This window comes from Lissotriton helveticus (genome assembly GCF_964261635.1).
Source record: "Lissotriton helveticus chromosome 1_1 unlocalized genomic scaffold, aLisHel1.1 SUPER_1_unloc_13, whole genome shotgun sequence".
Lineage (NCBI taxonomy): Eukaryota > Metazoa > Chordata > Amphibia > Caudata > Salamandridae > Lissotriton > Lissotriton helveticus.
In genome coordinates, this window is record NW_027611652.1 from 1,713,136 (window position 1) to 1,739,370 (window position 26,235).

A 26,235-nucleotide genomic window follows, 5' to 3' on the forward strand; every position below is an offset into this window, starting at 1 on the left:
ACCCCACGCTCGGGGCAGAGGGGGAGGCAAAGTATTCGGTGCAAGTGACTGATGCTGGGCGGGGTTCACCCTCTTTTGAACAAAGCAATTATGATGAGCGCGTGAGCGTACATTCATAAAGAGTCATTCCTGGATGTAAAGCGAGTGAGGACAACCTCATAGACAACCCCAGAACGCAGAAGTATGCACAATCGGTCTAGAACTAATGAGGGGTGCGGGCTGAACCCCTAGACTCCACCTGTGTCAGCGCACATCATTGAACCCCCTTAAGGATGCTTTGTGTGTGTTCTTACACTCACGCAAGACGCATGTATATGCATTCATTAAATATCTCTGGACGCCACCAGGATGAGTTCATTCTCCCGAACAGTCCTTGGAACTTGTAATGATGAGGGGAGCCACTTGAATGAAGCGCACACGACTGGGGAAAGGTTTGAATTATTTATTAAATATCACAATAGAGCGCCAGGAACCTGTCTGGATTGCTTGGGTCTGGGTGCTGGAATGTGCTCCCAAAAAGGGGGCGGCGCTCTACGTCTTCGCGTACTACAGCGAAGACTAGAGCGCGACACTACATATCTCCCTTCTTTATATAACAAAAAGCAAACCATAAAGAGTCTCTCTAGGTTCTGGTTATTTCCCTTCACCCAGTTCATAGTCTCTGTATTTGGCAGGCCTCACTACTGTTCTCCCAGCCCGCGTGCGTCTTACCAGAGTGGAGGCGAAACTCTCTGAGTTGCTCTCTGCCTGGATCACCAGTCTGCTTCCAGTTCCCTTAGAAGTCTCTCTCTCAGAAGTCTCACCTGCCTCCTCCTGATGTCCCTCTGCTATGGGATTATCTCCTTCATCGTGCTCAGCTCCTCCTCCATCTACGTCCGAGTCTTCTTCTCCTCTGCTCAGTAACGCGCTGTCTGTAGGTGAGCTTTGGCTCTGTTGTGTTCTTGGTCTTTCTTCACAGGTCCATTGCATTATCTTGCTGCATTTGGACATGCAATCCTGTGACCAGACATTAGCATCGCTAAGCAATGCTGCTCTGTCATATACCTCCTTTACTTGCATGGGCAGGCAGTATTTGCTGTCCCCTTTCCTTCTCAACTGGGCAAGTTTGACTATGACCCACTCTCCTTTCTAGCGAGGTGTCCTTCACATTGCATCTCTTATTGTAGTACTCAGTGTATATTCTTTGTGCTCTCTCCAAGTTGTGCTGAACCACTGCTGGTGACCATTTACTCGTTACTGTCTTTTTCTTCCATGCCAGATTGTCCTTGGTGAAAGGGTCAGGTCCTCTTAGGATTTGGAATGTACCGTACACTGTGCCAGTGAGTGTAATGTGGTAGGCCCACAGCATTCTCCGCACTTCCTTTTCCCATTCCTTGCCCATTGCTCTGGCGGCTTGTATGGAACCCATTATGACAAGAACCTTTCGGCTAGACTATTTCCCGCTGGGTGGTATATGGATGTGTGTTTTATCTTGATTCCGTTTCGTTCCATGTATTTGTACCACTTTTCCAAGGTTAATTGGGGTCCATTGTCCGTTGTCCATTGTCACTCAGAATGGAGCGGGGTATGCCTTCTCTGAGGAAAGTCGTCGTAAGAAATCTGAGGGCTGTCTCTGTGTCCATCTCCTCCTGTAAGTCTATTTCTGGCCACTTTGAAAACCGATCGATGAGAACACACACATACTTCGGGGTTACCTGTGCATCGAGTACTGTCCCAAGAATATCAATAGACAACTCCTCCCAAGGGTTAGCAGGGTTGTCGAACTTCCCCAGTGCTGGCCGTAGTAGGGTTTGAGACTTGTCCGCTCTCTGGCACTGGTCACATTCCCTTACATGCCTTTCAATTTGGATATCCATTGCCGGCCACCAGTACACCTGTTTGGTTCTCATTTTCGTTTTCACGATGCCCAGGTGTCCTTCATGCAATACAGCTAACAAGTACGGTACCAATGACGTTGGGGGGATGACTTTATTCCCTCTAAACAGGAATGTTGCCATATCTCCAATGGACAACTCCTCACGCACCTCGAAGAATTTCCAGAGTTCTGCTCGGAGATGCTTTTGTTCGGGCCATCCTTGTAGCAGGAAGTCCTTAACGTCTTTGATGTCTGGATCATTTTCGTAGGCTTTTCCCATTCTTGACCGCTTATCACTTTCTCCGGGTCTTCTGCAAAAGCTACATGGACTTCGTCCTCGTCTGCCCTTCCTCCATCGCTGAGGCTCAGCAGAGATAATCAACTACCTTATTCCTAGTTCCTGGGATGTACTCCACGTCATATCTGTAGTCTAACAGCTTCAGAGTCATCTTGGCGATGCGGGGTGTAGCGCTAGCGTGATCGCAGGATGTGAGTACTTTGACCAGGGGCTTATGGTCTGTCTTGAGCTCAATCAATCAATCATAACACTTGTATAGCACGCTACTCACCCGGGAGGGTCTCAAGGCTCAAATCTGGAACCTCGTACCCCATAAGAATTGGTGGAATTTCCCCATGGCCCACACAACTGCCAGCATTTCTTTTTCTATCACACTGAATTTCTGTTCTGTTGCTGATAGGGACTTGGACGCAAAACTGATGGTCGCCATCTCTTCATTTTTCCTTTCTTGCATAAGGACTGCTCCTAGTCCTTTTTCGCTTGCATCTGTGGTCAATACGGACTGTCCCTGTGGATCATATCCTTGAAGGGGCACTGCTTTGCTGATCTCTTCCTTGATTTTCTGAAAGTCTCCTTGTGCCTCTTCTGTCCATGTAAACTTTGTTTTTTCTCATATGAGCTGCCGCAGATGTTAAGTCTTGGTGGCAAAATGCTGCACGAACTTACTGTTTTACTCGGCCATCCCTAAGAATGACCTCACTTCCTCTTTGTTCTTTGGTGCTGGTGCGTCACATATCGCTTTGACGTTAGCTTGCTTGGGTGTAATGCTCTGTTCACTGATCTCATGACCTAGGTAGGTGACTGACGTCTTACCGAAACTGCACTTTTCCCATTCGGCCGTCAGGCTATTACCTTCTAGGACTTGCAACACCTTTGCCACATTTTTGGCATGGTCGGTTTGATCCTTGCCCATCAACAAGATATCATCTTGGAAGTACTGTTCTCCCTCTATGTCTCCGAACAGTTTGTGCAAACATTTTTGGAACCCTGACGCTACTGACGCCAGGCCAAAGGACATCCAGCGGAACTGGTAGCATCCGAAGGGTGTTATGAAGGATGTCAGTTTCCGGCTCGTGTGATGCAGGGCTATCTGGTGATAGGCTGAAGTGAGATCAAGGGTGGAAAACCATCTTATCCCTTTTGTTTTTGCCAGCATCTCTTCTATCCGTGGTAACGGAAATTTCTCCACAATGATGCACTTGTTCAGTTCGCGTAAGTCCACGCATAGCCGGACCTTGCCATTAGGTTTCATCGCCACCACCAACGGAGAAGCCATTCTGAGTTTATCGGTTCGATGCTCCCGTTGTCTTCCAGTCTTTTCAACTCCTGTTGTACCACTTCCATGACCGCTATGTGTATATTCCTTACTTTGTGGGAAAACGGAGTGGCGTTCTCCTTGAGATCTATTCTGTGCGTGAATTTCGCCAGTTTACCCACTTTTCCTCCGAACACTGTGGGAAATCGCTTTTCATCTTTTTGAAGTTCGGTTGATGCTTCGTGCTGGTCATCAGGACTTGCGTGTCCCCTCCTGGGTTCAATTGTATGCCCAAGTCAACTTGATTTATCCACCCGAGGACAGACGGACCCTTCTCTGCTACATATAGTTTGCACTATGCACTGCGATCTTTGAACTCGAACTTCAGGGCTCGATACCCTACCATTGGAATGGGTTCTCCTGTAAACGTTATAGGAAGTATGTCTGGAGGTTCGAGGTGCGATCCCAGGCTAGGTTTGAAGCTTTCGCTCCACACTGCCCATTGTACGATGTTGTATGGGGTACCCGAATGTGCTACCATCCTGATCGGTACACCTCCTATTACCATGTCACATTGTGGTTTCCTGGAGTGTCAGCAGTCAATGCCTAGCACTTGTTCTTCCACGTACAGTACATTGTCTTCTTCTTGCACTCCTCCTTCTTCTTCCATTCCCAGGTCTTGCGTCACGTATTTTACTGTTGGTATCTTCAACTTGCGACAACACACCTTTTCAAAGTGTCCTATGATTCCACAATGCATGCAATTTGCTCGGAATGCAGGGCAACGTTTGACGTACGCCACGTGGGACTGACTTCCACATCTTTAGCACATGTTTGTGCCCTCTTTGTTCGGTTTCTTTGGCTGTGTGGGTCGTGTGTTCCATTTGTTTTGTGCCTTCCCTTCTGCTGTCGTCATTTTGCCTCTCTCTGGTGGTTCTGCTTTGTTGACTTTGTTGACCATGTGCCTCGTTATGGTCTCTCTCTTCGCTGCATCTGCGCATCTTTTGGAAAGTTCCACCTTTTTCACCATGGCTATGACTTCCTTCAGGGTAGCGTCACCGTTCACCAATAGTTTGTCTTGGATCCCCGTGTTAGTCGTGTGCATGACTATTTGGTCTTTGATAAACTCATCATGCAGGGCGCAAAATTTGCACGTGATTGCTAGTTTCCTCAATGCTGCGACATAGTCATCTATCGATTCACCCGTCGCATGTTTCCTCTGTTGGAAGTTGTATCTATCTATGGACGTGCACACCGCCGGACTATAATGGTTGTTAAGGTCTTCTATCGCGTGCCAAAACACACGCCGTCGTCCGCGGCCTGTCGTGTAGTGGGGACTAGATTCTGGAAGACTCCGATTCCTTCTTGACCTAAGTTGTGCAGTAATATTCTCTTCCTCCTCTTGCTGGGAAATTCTTCCCCATCTTCATCCTCAAGGGCTTCTAAGTAGTTCAGGAAATTTTCTCTCCAATCCTCCCACTTCATCAAGGGCGCACCCGGTTTGGGTAGGAATGGGATTAGAGTCGCTAGTGAAGACGCCTGCGCACACATTTCATCGTGTCTTTCTAGTGCTGCCTCTTCTCCCATGGGACTGCCTGGCACGCTTGCGTTTCTGGTTCTGTTGGGGCTCCCAGGCACCCACCTCTCCGTGCTGCACTTGTTCTGCCTGGGCCCTGAATGTTCAGTAGGCGCTTTAGTGAGTGACGAATCCGATGCTCTTGGTGGGGCGTGATTCCTCTCTGCTTTTCTCTTTCCTTCCTATGGTGGTTGGTCCCACTATGTGAGTTGCCTCCCTCTTTGGCGCGCTCATGTGGTGCCTGGTCGGGCCTGTTCCTCCCCGTGGGGTGCTAGGTCTGCTCTGCTTGTGATGGGGCTACCCTCCTACCTCCGTGTTCTTTGATGTTTCCCGCCCCCTTTTCCTTTCTTGCACTTGCTCTTGGTGCTTGCCTGTGGTGGTGTTGTCTTCTGCCACGCTCTCTTGTTGCCTGCACTGCCTCCCCCGGGTCACTCCTCCTCGTGTCTTCCCTGGTTCCTTTACTTTGGTGGGTCCTGATGTTTCCTTCCTTTTTTTTTTTTAAATCCCGACCTCGTCGCCACTGTGAAGCGTACACTACTGGGAAAGGTTTGAAGTATTTATTAATTATCACAAGAGTTCCGGGAACCGGTCTGGATCGCTCGGGTGTGGGCGCTGGAATGCGCTCCCAAAATGGCAGCCGTGCTCTATGTCATCGCGTACTACCGCGAAGACTAGAGCGCGACACTACAGAACTCACTTACGAAAAACCCAAGAAGTGTGGTTTCTGGTGCACGCTCTTGTGAAACCAGGGGTGGCGAGTGTGTGCCTGCTCTGAATGCAAGGCTAGAGCCTATTTGGTGTCAGCCAATGAACGGCTTGCTTCTTCTACTGCCCTGCGGCAGCAACGGATGAACCGTTTACTGCACACTGGCTATTATTCACACGCTTCTGAGTAATTACTCCCTTCCTCCCATTTTGTACTAGTATTTCGGGTGGCGACTTGAATGAATGCTCTGCACAATTATGGCAGGTTATGCACGCCGCCTGAGCAGGCACACACTTGTGAACAGTCCGAAGGCAGCATGCTGTAAGTGCACACAATTGTGAAACGCGAGTGTTGAATGCATGCTAAAGGATGCTATTATCTGAACCAGACAGAACGCCATCTGCTTGGGTGGATGCTCGTGAACAGCCCTGGTGCACCAGGTGTTTGGTGGGTCTGTGTGATGTATGTGTGTGCGAGCGCGTGCCAACAACATAGTAATGCAGGGATTGTGTGCAAAGACTTCTGTGCAAACCAGGGAAAGGCAGATGCATGTGGACGGACAAGAGGGGCTTTCTAGATGCGTGCTTGTGTGTGTGAGCACACACCACACACACACCTCTCTGATGGTGCCAGATGTCACCCGCTGGTTGTCTGTGGTTCAGCTGCACACGACAGTCGGGTTGTTTGCACAGATGCGGTCCATCTCCTATGCTGGTGTGCCGACCCGCTCTAAAGCGTTTCCTTTGCGCGAGTAACGCAACACTACACTGTGTGTACCTCAAATATTTTACAACATCGTCTATCAGAAGACATTCATGTGTGGCACCTGTTCGGAATGATTTGTCAATAATTACAATGTTCTTGCCAATGTTTTATGAATAACCACCCCGCCCCTCCCCCACACACAATTACATTCACAGACGCGCGTATTTATTTAAAATAAATGTTTTTACAAGCAAACCTGCAGCAGTTACTCGGAGCGGAACCCACTGTGTGGCAACATGGTCTTAACAAAGGCATGTGTCTGTGCAGCGGGAATTACTTCCAGAAGGCACCCCCTGACATTCGCGGAAATAGTACTCTCGGGAATGTGCTTAGAGCAGAAACGCATTCCTGTAGGAGCGAGGCACTACAGTTTGGAGTGATGTCATTATCAAACATCCTGTGAGGTGGTTGTAGAGGGAAAGGCTTGCACTGCTATTGGGGATATAGGTTTGAAGTTTTCACGAGGACTAAGCTCTTAAAACAGTCCCCACTTTCCAAGTGTGGAAGGCTGCTAATGTGGAAATATGTGTTTAACACCGCGATGGCTAAATTACAAGAAACGCTTCCATGTGGCATGGCAGGGGAGCGGTGCTCTAGCAGAAATTGGTTCCATAAGGACAGAACCTAAGAGCTGGATTAGGGAACTCTCGGGAGGCGAACTGCAGCATTGCACCTACATTTGGCCTCGTGGCCATAAAAGTAAAGCCGCGCAGCCAAGAAATGAAAAACAAAACGCGAGTGGTGACATGGCGCGTCACCGCAAGTGCTACCTTGCCGGCCACCAGCTTGCTATTACGCGCAGGTGCGCACGCTCTTGTGCGCGTGATAGTAAGCTGGCTGCCAGGAAAGTAGCACTTTTCTAAGCAGCTACTAAATGTCTCAGCCAGACCAGCGCATGCGTTGGATCAGGCCGAGACCAAAAACACAACTCGCACTCTGAGAGAAGGCATTCTGGCGAGAATAGTCCACTATGATTGCATCTGTGCCAGACTCCCTTCTGAAAGCAATCATGCTATTGAGATTTGACCCCTCTATTGCCAAATAGACTATGCTTCTTGATGACATCACAAATTATCTTTATAGTTTAGAGAATAAATCACATTTAAGGTCTCCTACACAATCAGTAGTCAAATACCATGAATTCAAATAAATGTGTTGTTTTATTACAAATCTAAAAACATACATTTCGTATTAATATGTAAAATCTAGTCATCATTGTGTAAATTTCATATCCTCATGATTGTCCTTGCTGTATCATAATTTTGTTCATGTTAATGTTACAGTAAATTGAGTTTGATCTGGGTACATATATCTGTAGTGTGGTTTTTAAAGGCTCTTGGATGTCCGTACATGGGTGGTGTTTGGATGTTTGGTTATGTATTAATAATACAGATTTCTAAAGTATTGGGTTTCAAATTTCTTATGCCACTAATGGCCATGCAAACCCCTTGTTCAGTTTAGAACTTGTTGCTGTTAACGTGAAAGTAAAGTGAGTTTGGCCCTGGAGGAAACCCCTGTAGTGTGTAATGTATAAGGATGGGTGTGCTGAAGAGCAGTCTCTTTCCTGTTACTGACTGGCTGTGCGGTGATGTAGTGATGATGATGAGGGTCGACAGCAAGAAGAACATCCTAGACTCAACAATTTGTTAAAATGAACTTGGTGGAAAGCATTAATTTCTACTATCTTTGGCTACTGAAGATGTATCCGTTCTTCTGATGTGCATATTATATCGGTGAACTCCTTCCTCTAAGCAAGGTTGGGCTATGAGAACACTGTGTATTTGACAGCTACAGCAACACAAGAGCACCTTACAGATGATTCAGAATGTTACGATCCATCTTATTTGCGGTCGGAGGACGTCCCAACTGCATCACAAAGTTTCACTGCTTGCTCACGAGGCAGCACATACTTTTTATTCCCATTCATTCACCGGCAGTTTATAAAACAAGAGTTTCTTTTTACTTGTAAAAACAAACCTGAATATCATTTGTGTCAAAAATCAGTAACTTTTGTGTTCCTTTGCTTCTGAATCCAGATTGTTTTCCCAGTGCCAAGGATCAAGAAATGTAAAGCAGGGAGTCGATAGTTCTGGACTCTAAGAGCTGGAATTCTTTACTGCTCAAGATTCTTTACTTAACTGTCAAACTTTCAGAAACGTATTAAGAACTAAACTTTTTGTCAGCTCTCTCTCCGATCAATACTTTCGCCATCATGCACAGATTCTGTCCTTTCACCAGTTAGGAGTTGGTTGGTTGATTCTCTGTAAATAAGAGAGGTCTAAAATATATTCATATACAATTAATCTCACTGTGAATCATTTACTGTCAGTGGTGAGCCAGCAAATTTCACAAGGGTCCAGCTTGATATTGGACACCTCTGGGGAAGTTCCACTATGGTGGGTGCATTAACAGATGCATTTGATGAGTGAAATGGACATCATGTCTCCCAAGTCAGTGCTTTGCAGGTAAATGTTGTGCGCTGCAGGCATTAACTCTCAGAGTTACAGGTCACAATTTCCTACTTTGACTTCTTGTGCCTGTGGATGTTGTTTTCTAGCAGCTGTGATTGAACCAGTTATTGCACAAAATGACCAAACACCAAAATCAGCTAGAAATATTCCCCAGACAGGGCTTGTTAGACTTATTCATGTGTGTTATGTTTATAGATTTTACGACTTATCTCTGTAGTTAGCTGAAAATTCTTCCGACAACACTCCCAAATCCACTACAATGGTATGGTTTCTCTGCTTTTTGTGTTTGTGTAGTGCACTTGAATGGCATCTCCCCTAAGTGGGTTCGCTGGAGATTTCTTAATGTTGAAGGGGCAATAAAACTACTTCCACATTCACTGCAGTGGTAGGGTTTCACCTGTGTGTGTATGCTGATGGTTCCTTAATGCTGAGTAACTACTAAAACTACTTTCACATTCACTGCAGTGGTAGGGGTTTATCACCTGTGTGTGTTCGTTGATGTCTTTGTATTTCTGATAATTGACTAAAGCACTTAACACACTCACTGCACTTGAACGTTTTTCCCCTGTGTGTGTTTGCTGATTATTCCTTAATTTTGAGGAATGACTAAAACTATTTCCTCATTCATTGCAATCAGATGGTTTTTCCCTTGTGTGTGTTCGCTGAGGTCTCTGCAGAATTAATAACAGACTAATGCTCTTCAATCATTCACTGCACTGGAATGGCTTTTTCCCTGTGTGTGTTCACTGATGACTCCTGAGATTTGAGAAATCACTAAAACTACTTCCATAATCATTGCAAAAGTATGTTTTTTCCCCAGTGTGTGTTTGTTTATGTTTTTGTAGGTCCAATAACCGACTGAAGCTCTTCACACATTCACTGCAATGCTATGGTTTTTCTCCTGTGTGTGTTTGTTGATGTCTTCGAAGACTTGATAACATGCTGAATCTCTTCACACATTCACTGCAATGGTATGGTTTTTCCCCAGTGTGTGTTCGCTGATGTATTTGGAGTTGTGATAAGTGACTGAAGCTCTTCACACATTCAGTGCAATGGTACGGTTTTTCCCCTGTGTGTGTTCCCTAATGTCTTAGGAGTTGTGATAACTGACGGAAGCTCTTCACACATTCAGTGCAATGGTATGGTTTTTCCCCAGTGTGTGTTCGCTGATGATCTTGGAGTTGTGATAACCGACTGAAGCTCTTCACACATTCAGTGCAATGGTATGGTTTTTCCCCAGTGTGTGTTCGCTGATGAACTTTGAGTTGTGATAACCGACTGAAGCTCTTCACACATTCACCGCAATGGTATGGTTTTTCCCCAGTATGTGTTCCCTGATGTCTTTGGAGATTTGATAACAGACTGAAGCTCTTCACACATTCAGTGCAATGGTATGGTTTTTCCCCAGTGTGTGTTCGCTGATGAACTTGGAGTTGTGATAACTGACTGAAGCTCTTCACACATTCAGTGCAATGGTATGGTTTTTCCCCAGTGTGTGTTCGCTGATGAACTTGGAGTAGTGATAAATGACTGAAGCCCTTCACACATTCAGTGCAATGGTACGGTTTTTCCCCAGTATGTGTTCGCTGATGTCTTTTGAGATTTGATAATAGACTGAAGCTCTTCAGACATTCATTGCAATGGTATGGTTTTTCCCCTGTGTGTGTTCGCTGATGAACTTCGAGTTGTGATAAATGACTGAAGCCCATCACACATTCAGTGCAATGGTACGGTTTATCCCCAGTATGTGTTCGCTGATGTCTTTTGAGATTTGATAATAGACTGAAGCTCTTCAGACATTCATTGCAATGGTATGGTTTTTCCCCCATGTGTGTTCGCTGATTATCTTTTAGGAGTGCTAACTGACTAAATTTCTTCACACATTCATTGCAATTGCATGTTGCTTCTCCTGTGTGTGTTTGCTGATGGCTCTTTAGTAGTGATGACAAACTAAAGCTCTTGCTGCTTGTGTATGATTTTTCTTTCTTGGTTAGTGTCTCTGGGTCGGGTTTATATTTGTCTGCATCCCATGGCTGCGTTTCCTGAGGAGCTAACATGGTTGATAAAGCACTTGTGTTACTCTCACATTCCCTGAATGTGTGTGGTATTTTGCATTGTTGATTTCAGATTTCACAATGAAATACAAGACTCACCAAGTACATATATTATAATTGTGGCAAGTAAAGCTTCTTTGTAGGTGGTTGTGTCTTTAGATTGCAGATTGGTTTTTCATGTTTATGAGTTGAGATCAGTCTTCCTTCTGGTTGAAGCAAATTGGGACAATCTGTTGTAGATCAGAGACCCTCTCTTTCCTTTACCCTTCAGTTATCTGGCTCCACTCCCTTGTGCTTTTCTCTGGCTCCTGTGGTTTGGCCAGAAAGAGTTTACAATACACCTAGCGTGCTGAATGGTAGTCTGCCATCATTACAGGAACAAGAGCAATGCTGTATCCCCCTCATACCGAACACATGATCAAAGCTGGTGGTGGAGGCCTGTTTACACAGGAAGTGGTTTGTCAGTGTTGTTGTCTTAATTTTCTAGAGGTCATTTCTTAGTCCTGTGGCGTGGAGGTGCACAGCTCAGACTCTTATATTCACCGAATTGCTCTGGAGTGCCTCTTCCAGGATGTATCAGTTTATGTTCAAGTTCCTCAGTCTCTATGCAGATTTTTTCCTATATATTGGACCTCTTTTTTTCCAACCACTTGTTTTCATATGTGCACGATTACTGTCATTATTCACGATCATTTGTGCATTCAAGGCTGGTTTCCTATTGGATGTAAAGAGATTTAAAATCACTAAATGGAAATGTAAGAGAATGTGAATACACAATATTTAACTAGTGGGAAAAGACATCTGGATATTACCATTTATGAAAGTTACTAAGAGATATTTCACCATACACAGATTTTTAACTAAATGTTTTACTTAATTCAGAAAAGGAGGTGATTTTCCGGTGTCCACACAGTAACTTAGTACAGAAAGAGCACACATGGGGTGCCCACTTGCTAGAGGTACAGCTTTACGAAGACGCACATGGCTAAGATTTCATTTAAACAAGAAGGGATTGTGTAAGAAGAGATGGATCAAGATGTGTTGCTGTCACTTCAGTTTCAGAAATCGTATAACAGCAGTAACCCTTTCAAGACTACATGACAAAGAAAACTCTTCATGAAGTATATAATAAATGTAACGCTCCAGGAAGTAATAAAGGTAACGCTCTAGGAAGTATACAATAAAGGTAACGCTCCAGGAAGTTTATAATAAAGGTAACTCTCCAGGAAAAATATAATAAAGGTAACGCTCCAGGAAGTATATAGTAAAGGTAAAGCTCTAGGAACTATATAATAAAGGTAACGCTCCAGGAAGTATATAGTAAAGGTAAAGCTCTAGGAAGTATATAATAAAGGTAACGCTTCAGGAAGTATATAACAAATGCAGCTCCATTCACACTCCTCTTGACAGTACTTTCCAGTTTACACTGGAGAAGCTTAAGTTCTAACTCCTGTCTTTACTTTTCTGTTTGTTAAGTTATCTTTGCCCCATTCCTAGGGATGGTTCAAGCATTTGTTGGAAGATTGCAGCATTTATTATAGAGATTCCATCACAACCAGTAATATACATGCGATATCTCTGCTGCCAATACGTGTCTGCTTTTTGTCTTTTTCTACCTTACCAGGGTATCTGACTTAATGTTTTCTGTTTGGTGCTAGGTTGGGGATGGAGCATTGGCAGAGTGGAACAAGATGTCCATTGCTTTCAGGTGAGTGCAGCATTTACACAGTTGGGAATTTCTTAAAATCAGCTTTACCTTACTCTCTGTTCATCACCTTCCATACTCCCTTATGTCTGTGTACTCGCTCATCAGGGTTCATTGACAGCTAAAGCAGCGGAGTGACTCGATGAACACAGCAGACATCAAGTAATGATCTGATAGACAAACGCGATGGTTGGCAGTAAAAGGATCAAGAGTCTTTAGAGAAGCTCGCCCAGGACATAAAAACGGAGGAAGTGAACAGGTAGATGCTTATGTGGTACAAACAGGGGAGGCGATCATATAGGTACATGCTCCTTTTTGGTTCTGTTTCAGGCCTTTACTGGGCTGGGAATTGTTGTGCACTGTATCTTAATACTGCGGCTGATAAAGGCACTTGCTGCAAGGGTGTTACCACTTTGACCCTTTACAAGAGGGGAGCAGAGCCTTAGAAAGCACAACACCTGAAGGCTGCCTGCCCTGAGGGGAAGGTGAGGGTCCAGGTGTCAGAAAATATCATCAAGGGACATAAAAGGATCCTAAGAAACACAGCGGCAGAGAGGCGAAATCGTCAGCCCAGATGGAGAAGAGCTGGGTCCTCCACTGTTTGCGGAACAGTAAGTGATATTGAATCTTTCCAAGGTTAGGAGTCATAGAATCCAATCGGGTCGGAGGTAAGACATGGAAGGAGAAACCTCCCGTTTGGCTCTGCTGTGACGAGGGATGTGGGCCAGGTTTAGATTGGCAGAGCGCAGTGTTCTGGAGGGCATGTAAAATTGCATCCAGGCAGCTAGGCTGGGTACTCCTTGGTTAAGTTTTAAACAGATGTCGTGCATCCATTTGGCCAACACAGTTCTTAGAATGATAAAAGCCGACAGGGAAATAATTAGCTGAGTGTCATCAGCATACAACACTATTTAGATATTCCAAAATATTTCACTACCTCCGCCAGAGGTCTGATGTGATATTAAAAAGGGTAGGACTGAGCTCCAAATCCCAAGGGATGCCAGGAGCCAGTCTTCTTTGTGATGAGGTGAAAGGGAGGGGTATAACTTTAAAAGACCACTCCTTTAAAAAGAAGGTAAGACCTTTGCCCTGTACCCGTAGGTCATTGAGGCGGGTTAATATTATTGCATGTGAGACAGTCACGAAGGCCACACTTAAATCTAGGAGTATCAGAGCCTGGGATTTGCCAGCATCTGTAGTACTCCAAAGGGATTCAGTAACTGTTAAAAGAGCAATTTCGGTGCTGTATGATCTAAATCCAATTTGGGAACAATCTAATATTTTATATTGTTCTAATATTTTAGTTAGGAGATTGTTTACATGTTTCTCCTCCTGGAATGGGTAGAGTCATTTATTAGGTCAAGCCTGAGCCAGCGTGCAGGCGCTGCTCTGCGGAGATCTGTGGTAGTTCTGTACAGTTCGGAGAGAAGCTTCGCTCACTCCCCCACCCTTATTTTTGATTGGCTTGTGTCTTTGTCCTTCGTTAATGGTGGCGTCTGATTCATTATAAAGCTTATTAGTCCCTCCTTAGTATGGACATGTCGCCATTTGTATCCTCCCATGCCTACTAGCACCTTTACTTGGTTGTTACATGGTGCGTGCTCTATTTTCTGTAATGAGTTTTTCCTACTGCAGGCAAAACGACGTGCCCACCTCGGACAATGGTGCCACTGATTTTCCAAGCGCGGCACATAAATTTTATTTGCAGTTTCAAAGCTGTCTCTGATCCCCCTCCAGCCCATCCACATCTTCATCAGCGGCAAAAGACTCTTCTGGCCATAGTAATCAGCTGCTGAGCTGGGCTCCGAACGGCCCACCTCCCCTACTCCCCTGCTACAGCTGACTAGCAGCCCATGTGGCTGCCAGGAACCTGATGCATGCAAGTACTGATTTTGTTAAATTTAAAATATCAGCTTTCTTACTTGCATAGACTCGCAAATGCCGTCTACGCTGCGTGTACACGTTAGTTCTCTGAAATGCATTCTACTGCTGAAAGTGTTACTATGGAACAGAGGATCAGGACATAAGATTTTTTCTTTATTAAAATGCTTCCAAGCTGGACATAAAAGCCTAATTAGAAAGCTACCGTTTTCAATAAAGGTTGTTGAAAACAATGGGCAAGAGCTCTCCTGCAACCAACCTTGTTAATCTCCCCCCACCTCTGAAGCCATTTTGGCCAATCAGCAAGGAGGTTGTTGTGCATCAACCAGCAATCATGGTGCTCGTTCCACATGTGCAGGATTTGCTGGGAACGTGAAGGTGATGGCTTCCTCCTATTATTCCAACACATAACTGCAAAATCTCTGGACCCCGGGGCTCGTGGATTCCGGAGAACTGGTCGCTTTGCAATCTGGCATCCCTCTCTCCCGTACTGTTCCAAAGAGCAGTCAACATGATAGATAGCTGCAAAAACAACAGCAGCAGCACCAGCAGCAGGACTTTCAGGACATCTGTACCTGCTGAGGATTTCGAAGCAGTCATAATAGACAAGTAATGCCTTGATCTGAACAGCCAGAAAAGACTGAAGGAGGGGCAGTGTGTCTGTGGATGGACGGGGGCGTGAGAGCAAATCAATCCATACTATGAACTAAATTACTCTAGTCACCATCAGTTGTAAACGAAGTAGGCACCATATGACTATCCATGCAATTTAAATTGGGTGGTCGCTTTATTCTTTCAGAAACTTGTTGTGTTTTACATATAATGCTGAAGTGGCATAAGTTGTCTTTCAGTTTCCCCCACGTCTAATTAAATGGCTCCTTCATCTGAGGTGATTATTGTTTTGTGATTCTGTACTAGCAGCTGTGATTAAAAGTCTGTCCCAAGCAAGCTCAGTCTAATGTGCGCGGGTCAATAAATCAGTATTATATTCTGATTTCTCCTGGTGCATATTATTTTGCTAAATTGTAATATCGGTTACTTGGTTTTTGCAGGAAGTGTTATGCTGTATCCCGGTGCCGCCTTGCAGCACTCTAGTTTCTGTCGGCTCTCTGCTGACGAAGCGATTGTAAACACACACAAAACTGTAAGATGTGGTTAAGCATTAAATGGACAATTCAGTGAATTATGTTACACTGGATATCCACACCCCAACTGATTTCATCGAACAAAGGAACATTCTGGAAGGCCTATTGATAAAGATGCTGAATTGGGGAAAGTGAACCTTTTTTCATCTCTACACTGGATGGCCTCTTTAAATACCTTCAGAGTGAAGGCTCGAAGCTGGGGTCGAGTCTCAGCAGGGGTGCTCCACATCCTGTGATTCTGGGCAAACCACTTAATCTCCCCAAGCATAACAAAAGAGAAATGAATGTGTCCGTCTGTAAGCAACCGCTGCTCATGTAAAGGGCTCTGATACCTTCATGTCTAGTTTGAGCTATATTAAACTCCCCAAAAAAGTCTTTTGATAACCTGCAACTACTTGTTCTAGAAACTGGATATTTTAGGTGGGCTACAGACTTAAAAAAAAAAACTATCTTCTTGAAATATTAGCATTTAAGAAGCAAACAGTGAAAATCATTTTCAATCTTGGTAGTGTGTTATATAAAACTTCAAATAATATAATTACAAGTTCGTACACTCCACTCTGGGCTTCAAGTCTGAATATCGTAATCAGAAATTATGTCTGACAAACATTTTGACCTAAATATAGTTCACAAAAATATCGTCCCATTGGGGTAGATTTCATGTTATTACTCCAGTGTAGCAATGGTTTTGAATCAACAGGGCGCAATATTTACGTCTGACAATATTACAACCACAGTTTTCTGGCACCATACCCGCTCTGGAAGGATAAAGGAATTCATAAATAGGGTTTTTTGTTAATTTAATTTTTTGAGAGTTTGTTAGTCTTCCTGCACCTTGTATTTCTGCAGGATTTTGTTTTTTGTTTCCTCAAAATGTCCATACTATTTTAAGAATAACAGTCTGTATCAAAATGCTTAGCAAACACCCATGGCTTGCCTTGTGGAATATGCTGATTTAATTTCCTGTTGATGTGTAAGTGGTTGCTATCCAATGACCCTGCATTGAATGACTGTATACGTTCGGAGTTTGAATGTGCTTTTTTTCAATAAATCTTTTTATTAACAGTCATTGACATTTACATACATTACGAAGGATAAGGGAATTTATGCTAACAGTGGTGACATACAACATACACTGGAGTAGCATTATTACTTATCGGAATCTATGGGGAAGGGACAGCATCAAAGTCAAAACCACAGGGTGGGCTACACACATGTCCTCTGTAGGTGTTCCATGGGTCTCAGATTTTGGACCATTTATTTAATTTCACCCATGTGACACATCATGGAGAGTAGCGATACGAACAAGTTCCCTGATCAGTGCATACATTTAAACCTGGTAGCTTTTCGTTTCTCTATATACTTTGTTTATTCATGGTATGTTTTGCTAACTTAGATAGAAACAGATACATTTGTATATTGTATAAAGGAGTGACAGATACATTCTCTGTTTCACAGACTTCCCTGATGAAGGCCACATGGCCGAAATGCATTGGAAGGAATGTTTTTTGACATATGAAAAAGAAGAAAGTATGATATATATCGTCCATGAAGGAAAATAATGAACGTGATCATGTATTTACATTGAACAATTTCCATGAGTATGAATAAAATACTTTTGAAGATAAGAAGCACTAAAAAACTTTATTGAAAAACTTTATCGTACAACTGCAGCTGGTTTTTTCAGCCCCTATTTACCAGTGCCCTAGGAGACACTGTGTCAGTGCTGTCCAGATTGATTGGGTGAAATGCCCATGGGTTTGAAGTGTGCAATTTTGATTACACTTCTTAATGTTGTTTGAATTATTTTAGTGTTTGTTTTCTGTTTGTGCTATTGGTGAGTGACGTTGCAAAGGCTTTATGTCCGCAACACTGTAAAGTTTTTTAAAACTTTGCAACTTTGCAATCTTTGTGAACTTCATCAGTTCCGCAAAGCATTTTCTTTGTTTAACGGTTTAATAACGCTTTAAATAACCGTATATTTTCAGGACAAAGGAACTAAAAATCACTACTTTTTTGAGAAAATAATCTGATAAAAGAATTATGATTAAATTTGCTTTCAGTTGGGAAATTTGGTTGGTATGGATTTAAACTGAGTACTGGGCCTGGACATGCATTGAGCCCATATATAAGCATAGACTACTAATTTCCTGCACTTGGTTCAACTTTAGGATAGAAATGTGCTATTGACCACAAATAATGTGGAGTCTGGAGTTCCTTTCCCAGTAAGTTGAAGAGCTGATCCATTAATGTAACAATATACTTTTTCTGTTTCTTAACCTTGAAAAAATGCCCCACCCTCCATATTGAGTGCGGGAAGCTGACAAAAGCACATCTGTGTTACATGTCATCTGTATTAAAGCCTCCTGACCGATTGTTTTAAAAAGCCTGTTTTATTACCAATACCACCACCACCACCATCTCCACCACCACCAGTACCGATACCACCACTTCAGCGCCTCTCGCTCACTAGTAATAGCAGGGGCACTGTACAAGGCTGGAGCTGCAGCTGAGACCAACCTTCCCTCCCTCCCTCCATGCCTGCCATAAAGCACAGCCCGCCCTGCACCAGGAGGTGAAGCCAAGGCCCTACGGCAGATGGAGTGTTTTTTAGTAGGCCAAAGATAGCAATGACAATACGAGATACCACACTGCACACTCAAATCACAGAGAGGGCAGGAAATAGCCCCCCTACTCTTTCTCCTGAGCCACGGAAGTGTAATCACAGAGCAAAAGGTGTTGGAGCGCCTTGTTAGTGTTTATAGCCTGGATCATATGTAACTCTCACTTCACACTTTGTGTCTGTGTAATTTACAACACTTACACATCTTCTTCACTGCACTATTTATCACTACTTTGAAGACGTTGCAGACCGGTCTCATCCTCAGATATTTACAATCTAACAAGCGGTTGAAAAGGCCCTTTATTGCAATGCAATAGGTCTCACATTTGCTAGAGCTTTAGCTATTAGTATTGTAAATAAATGACAATACCTTTGTATTTAAGTTTTAAAAAGCAAAATATAAATAAAAGGCATTGTCATTTATAGTGCCAATAGCTCAAACTTGTGTGAATGCAAAACCTTTTGCATTGCAAATGCTTGTCTATCTAGCCCTCTTCTTCGATTACAAACTTAACTGGTCTGCTATGGTAGAAAACAGAATTAATTTGTTGCAAAGAAGCATAGCTGCTCTGTGGAAATTTGCCTCTAAACTGGGTAAAAAATCAATTAGAGGAATGGTAGAAATGTATTTGGCAAAATCCATAGCCCCTTACGGAGCAGAAATATGGGGCACAGCTGAAGTGGGTGCTCTGCAGAAATTGGAGGATAAGCATGTTAACAAGCTGCTTTCAGTTACTCTGGCTTGCTCGAATCTTATTGCCCACAAAGAACTCAAACTCCCTTTTATTACTGACTCAAACTGGCCCCGCTCCTCTTATGGTTTCGTATTTGGAAAAGGGACTCGGTTATGTTGAATCAAGCTGTAATAAAAGATATTTTCAGCCTTGACCAAGCCATTAGTATTCCTTGGCTAGCATATGTCAAGAAGTCTTGTCTGTACTTTTTAGAGGTGCCTGGTGGTCTATAAACCAGGAAGCCTAAAAATGTTAAAGGTTTGCTAAAATACAGTTTAATGGCATGCTTTCACAGGCCTAAATATGGCCAAGGAACAGAATGCACTTAATATAGGTTCTGTAAATGATTGTGATACCAACCCCTCTGCCACAGGGTCCTTTGCATCTTTGAATGAGATATCTTAGAGGGGGAGCCCAAACAGGTTCAACATATGTAGATTGAGTGAGCCATGTTTCGGTGAGGAACAAGACGCTGAGCTTGTGATCCAGGACACAGCCGTGGATATCAGAATAGTGGCCGATCGGTGGCTGCAGATCATCAGGTGGGAACTGCTGAAAATGATGAACACCACTGAAACTGGCCAAAAGCAAAGAAGAAATGTGTACCATCTGCCTCATTGTGATGTAGCACCGATATGTGTTGGACTTAATACCACAATGGAAGGGTGCGTATGCGCCAAGATAGGTACATTGTGCTGTACCTTCATCCCCATGAAAGACCTAGACAATGACACACTGTCAATCGCCTTCCAAATACTGTAAAACCTACAGCAGATCATGATTAAAGAAGGAGGTGCCCCAAACATAGAATGGTTTACAGGTTTGTTTATCTGGGTACCAAAGTGGATCGCAGGCCTATGGAAGGCCTCGTTACCAGTGGTTGTAATCTTGCTCTTGCTCTTGCTCTTGCTGTGCAGCACCCTGAAACTAATATAGGCCTGCGTGAAGAAAGCTACCCTGAAAATAGGGGGAATACACATGATTAGGACACACAATTCCAAGGGAAACACTTACACCACAAGCCAGTAACAGAAACCATCCATGCTCCAGACACGGACACAAACAGCCAGGGTAGTAGATAACTCAATTAGGGAGGGGGAATGTTAGATTTGGATTAATTTATAGAAAGGGCCCGCTCTTAGGAGTCCAGCACACCAGAGAACAACTGTTGCCTGCACTACCTAAATCTAGGTCTGGGAGGTAAATTACGTTCCGCTCGCGGAATTTGGGTAATTTGGGTAATTTCACATTCCGCGGAGAATGCGAAATTGCCCGAAATTCTGCGTTCCGCGACTTTGCGAAATATTTTGCTTGTTCGCGTTCTCAAATGCGTGTTCGCAAGATATTTCCCCCCGAGCACGCAAACAGTGATTGCAAACAGTAAAAAAGCATCACGAACAAGCAATTCCGCTTGTTCGCGGAATTTCTGAACGTTCCGCGGAGATTTTTTACCGTTTCGCGGAGATTTGCGTAACGCAAATTCCACCCACCCCTACCTATATCATCATAAAATACTTGTTACGGTTACAGAGTGACCCTTTATCAGATCAACATAACACAGTTGTCATCTGTATTCCTTGCATTTACCGTGATGGAAACACCAGACATGGAACAAGCTTCAAACACACCAGGAAGATTGCAACAGAAAAATCACATGAGGTCCCAGGATCTAATACCTAAAGAAACAAGTCAGATGCACACACTCAAACACAAATAAATGTCGGGTTAAGCCTGGTATAAGCGAGATTCCACAGGAGCGAAGAGGAATTTCCCCCAACTTCCAGAAAACAGCACCCGGAATGCAAACATTAAACACACTCACTGAAGGCTGTTCCCTAAAAGTATGGAAATAAACCATAGAGTGTCCACCACTCTTCCCCAGAAGATGATGATAGAGAATTCTGTAATGGGCTGACTGGAGAGACTGGCACTGTAAACAAAAGAATATCTTTTATAGACAAGAATCCATTTAAACATTAATCTATGTTCAGATCAGTGCTCCACTTACCCCAGTGTCCCCCCGAAGGTCTTGGAAAACAGCAGAGAAGAGCCTCCACAATGAATGAGTGAAAGTTGAGGGCGTCTTCAAATGTTTAATAAATTCTGTTGTTGGGACTTGGTGGAATAAGATACTCTCATACAGCCATTCATACAAAATAGAACTAGAGGAATCAAATGGTGGTTAAAAACACTATTGAGAGAGTAGCTCCAAAATACTGAAAATACGGAAGTGGAATGAATGCCAAAGCTTAGGAGTTGTAGCTGTGTGAGATACTGCTCAAGAGAGAAATAGAGCATCAATCACGTTAAAGTGCTCCTTAAGTGTTACATATAAAAAAGAGCCTCAGGCCTCAAAATAGTGAAGGGATAAATAATAGCTGTTATGTTTGTCTGGCTCTGTAGGGAATATGGAGCAGAACAATCAAGAATAGTAAAAGGGTGAGTCGTCTGGCTCAGTGGACCTGGAAGAGTGGAACAAACTCACACTCGGAAGGCAGGGGTGAGGTACACCGTCCAGCTCCAGGGTCACTGAGAGCAGAACAGCTACACACTCGGAAGGAGGGATGAGGTGCGCCGTCGGGCTCCAGGGGGCACCGAGAGCAGAACAGCTACACACTCGGAAGGAGGGGTGAGGTGCGCCGTCTGGCTCCAGGGGGCAGTGAGAGCAGACCAGCCACACACTCTGGAGGAAGGGGAGGTGTGCCGTCCAGCTCCAGGAGTCAGCAGGAACGGAACAGCCACACACTCGGGGGGAAGAAGTGGGAAGCGCCGTCCGGCTCTGGAAGGGCAACAGGAGAGGAACGCGCGACTGACTCACCGGGGAAAAGAAAATCTTCAGAGGCGAGAACGATCCGGTAATCAAAACGAGACTGCTGGAAACTCCTAATACAGGGCGCTAGGCAGGACTCGAAGAGGAACTCGGACGCAAATAAATGGGGCGTGGTCACGTCCAAAGAACAGTAAGCCAAGCAGCGGCTTATGTTGGAGACAGCTTTTTACGTCGTCTGGGGACCGTCTGTAAATTACCAAAAGCGAAGGGAGGCACAATTCCGAACATACTTTAAGGTTAGTTTCATACATCCTATCCCCTAACTATCGACTATTCCTAACAATAAATGCACAGCTGAGAGCATGCACTCCAGCGAAGGACGATGCCAGAGCAGCCGGTGCGTTGCACTCATCAGATAAACAATGCATAGCAGTAAGCGTTATTCTATATAACACACACAACACACCTGGACCCCCTCAGAATGTGACATCCAGTTGGTAGTTATTGTCCCTTCTATAAGAGTATGATAAAGTATCTAAACACAATGGGCCAAATTCACAGAATTAACATAAGACAAAATCCTAAACTTACTACCATTTTTGTATTCACAGAAGGCACTTACTCATTTTGGTTTTCATGGAAGGCACTTACTCATTTCGGTATTCACAGAAGTCATTTAGGAGTCTTAAAGTTAGGACTCCTAACTTTACTACTCCTAAACTGAGAAAAATCCTAATTTTAACACTTTCGGTATTCACAGAAGGCATTTAGGAGTCCTAGAGTTATGACTTCTAACTTTAGGACCGTAATGACTGAAATTCAAATACCCTCCTCAAAAGCGTTACAAACCCCAACTTTACTCAGCACATCACTAGACCCACCCACACCATCAAACACTTCCTGGCCCCTCTCTTCTCCACACTAAACAACATCAGAGTCTACAAAACAACGCATGCACTGAAGCACCCTTTTGAGTTTCAAGCTCACCATCCTAGATCACAGGAGATCCACAACCTCTGGACAGGCGGCCACTGCTGCTGGAAGAACATCTCAGAGAAGGTCTGGGCATCGGCCCTCTCCATACGCCTCCCCAAGCACACTAGCAATCTAACGGAAGACATCAAGAACTTCAATGAATAGACCACCACCTGCACCAACAACTTGGCCCACCTCAAGCACATAAAAATCAAGATCACAAAAGCAAGCCAGCTGGTACACAGAAGAACTGTAGATCGTGATGCAGCACTGTAAGCACCTGGAAAACAAGTTGAGAATGATCCAAGACACCGCAGACAATGACGTCTTCTAATCTGCCCTGACATACTTCCACCAGCATGTCTGAAATGCCAAGTGAACAGCCCACACTCAATGCATCGAAGCCAGCAACAACAGCACCAAATAAATCTTCTTCATAGTCAGCCACCTCCAGCAACATCTCCCCTTACAAGACCCAATGCAACAAGCTCTGTAACTTCTTTTGGAAGTTACATCACATCCACCTACGCCAACTTCAACCGGCAAACTGACTCCAGCAACCTCGCAGCCAGTCTTCCAATGTCAGCTAAAGAATGGACCTTGAGCATGTAGAACGCCATCTCCACAAAAGAGACTGCTGCAACCATGAAGAACATCCACTGTGGGGCACCCTAGACCCATGCCCCACCACACTTTCAACAAAGGTCTAACCACCATCAGTGAAGTCCTCACTCCCATCCTGAATGACTCCATCAATGCGGTCCTCTTCCCAGAAATCCAGGGTAAGGCAACTGTCACAGCCCTGCAGAGGAAACCCTCTGTGAACCTCACCAAACTCTCAAACTAATGACTAATCAACCTCCTATCATACATGGCCAAAGTCTAAAAGAAAATCATCAAGAAGCATCTGACCAACTACCTGGTCAACCACCAGCTCTTCAATGCCATCCAGTCTAAATGAAGTCCCAACCAGAGTATGGAAACAGAATTCATTGAACCTACCTACACTATTCGCATGATCCTAGACAGAGGAGAGGGTAAGGCTGTCATCCTATTGAACCTCATGGCGGTGTGTCACATGGTACTACATCTCATCCTCATCAGGTGCCTTCACAGGATTGCGATTCAAGAACCTGCATGAAATTGATCTGCTTCTTCCAGATAAAAAGAACTCCGACAGTCAACCTGAAACTAGAAATCTCATCTCCTCAACCTCAAGGTTCACTCCTCAGCAGAACACTATTTAACACTTAAAAAACACCACCGACCAACGCCATCCATACCCACCACATCAATATCCCATCCTGAATGACTCCATCAATGCGGTCCTCTTCCCAGAAATCCAGGGTAAGGCAACTGTCACAGCCCTGCAGAGGAAACCCTCTGTGAACCTCACCAAACTCTCAAACTAATGACTAATCAACCTCCTATCATACATGGCCAAAGTCTAAAAGAAAATCATCAAGAAGCATCTGACCAACTACCTGGTCAACCACCAGCTCTTCAATGCCATCCAGTCTAAATGAAGTCCCAACCAGAGTATGGAAACAGAATTCATTGAACCTACCTACACTATTCGCATGATCCTAGACAGAGGAGAGGGTAAGGCTGTCATCCTATTGAACCTCATGGCGGTGTGTCACATGGTACTACATCTCATCCTCATCAGGTGCCTTCACAGGATTGCGATTCAAGAACCTGCATGAAATTGATCTGCTTCTTCCAGATAAAAAGAACTCCGACAGTCAACCTGAAACTAGAAATCTCATCTCCTCAACCTCAAGGTTCACTCCTCAGCAGAACACTATTTAACACTTAAAAAACACCACCGACCAACGCCATCCATACCCACCACATCAATATCCTCTCCTACACTGACAACACACAACTAATACTGTCCCTCTCGGACAAAATCCAGAACAAAAGGAACAAGTTCACTGCCTGCATGATGGAAGTAGCCACTAGGATGAAGTTTAACTATCTCAAACTCAATACTGACAATATAGAAGTGTTGATCTTTGGAAACATCACCTGTCCATGAGACTCCACCATCCAACCTACGACCTACTCCCATCTCCAGCTCGTGCACCAGCAACCTAGGAATCATCATCAACAAAAAGGTGGACATGTTCGCCCAGGTCAATGTCGTCACTGCTTCCACACCCTAAAGAACATTTTCAAATGACTCCAGAGAATCACCATAAGACCGTCATCCACACACTCATCAACAGTAGTTTGGACTACAGGAACTCTCTCTATGCAGGAATCATCAAACAGCTCACCAGAGGGCTGCAAACCACCCAAAACGCAGCAGCCAGACGTATCCTCAACCTCCCACTCAGAACACATACAACAGCTCCCTAGCTCCAGATACATAAGCGCCCACAGTTCAAACTCCTCACCCACACATTCAAGACAATTCCCAACAAATCCCTGCCTACATAACTGCATCTCCTTCCATCAACCCTCTATGCACCTCCATTCAGCCAGAATCATACTCAGGAACAGATCCAGGTCAACTCTTCTCATACATCACTCCTAAAGTGTGGAACGACTTCCCTCAACACATCAGAGGCTCCTCCTCACTTCATGAGCTAAGCAAGAAGCTGAAGACATGGCTCTTCAAAACATGTCTAGAGTTGGGACAGATTGATTTGGTCTGGGTGCAAAATCGATGCATCTTAAATTTGTTTTCAATGTATATATTATTAGGAATTTGTTAGACCCAGCAGTTTCAGGATGGTATGCAGGATGGTATGCATCTCAGCCAGGCAGAATCCACTGTCCTAGATAGGATGAGTACAATACACTTGTCTGATAACCTAAGCTCACTCTTGGATAGCTTGGCACAGAGCAGTCAGGCTTATCCTCAGGGTCAAAGTGTAAAGTGTTGGAACAACCCTCAACCTCAAAAAACCATGTGGATGCTATAAAAAGACTACACACAGTATGTATACAACTCTGGTCTTTGTATTGCACACAAATTGAAATCAAAATGACATACATGTTGCGTTTATACTTTACAGTTATATATAAAATGTTCATACTCTTCCATTAGCAGCATAACGGCATTAACATATATATAATTGTCCTAGGCGTTTGCCTGCACCATTATCCCTTCAGCCTCGTAAGCAACATACACACAATACAAGCAATCCGTTCCACATTAAAAGCAACAGAAACATATCCAGGCTATTCAGATATTCAGAGGTATTCTACTTTTCTGCTAACACATTTGCATAAACAACAACATTCCCAATATCGCGTACTCCGTATACTTGTAATGGTCAAGAAATCACAGGTTCTTTCTACACCTTGCGACTTAGCCCCTCAGCCACTCAAACTACACCAGCCAACGATACAGATTACCCCTGCTGTCGACACTTTGATTAGATTAATGGACCACCTAAAGCGGAAGGAAA

The 26,235-nt window shown here is 44.1% G+C and overlaps 1 protein-coding gene across 1 annotated transcript in view; it reads right to left on the minus strand.

Annotated features, from left to right (window-relative positions):
* Positions 1-7,596: 7,596 nt before the first annotated feature.
* LOC144805524 (uncharacterized) overlaps positions 7,597-26,235 on the minus strand; it is a 30,377-nt gene continuing 11,738 nt past the window's right edge. The window contains exon 2 of the mRNA XM_078672060.1: positions 7,597-11,695. Within this exon, the coding sequence (XP_078528186.1) occupies positions 10,009-10,983 (975 nt within the window). The 5' untranslated portion in view covers positions 10,984-11,695 and the 3' untranslated portion in view covers positions 7,597-10,008. The remainder of the gene's footprint in view (positions 11,696-26,235) is intronic.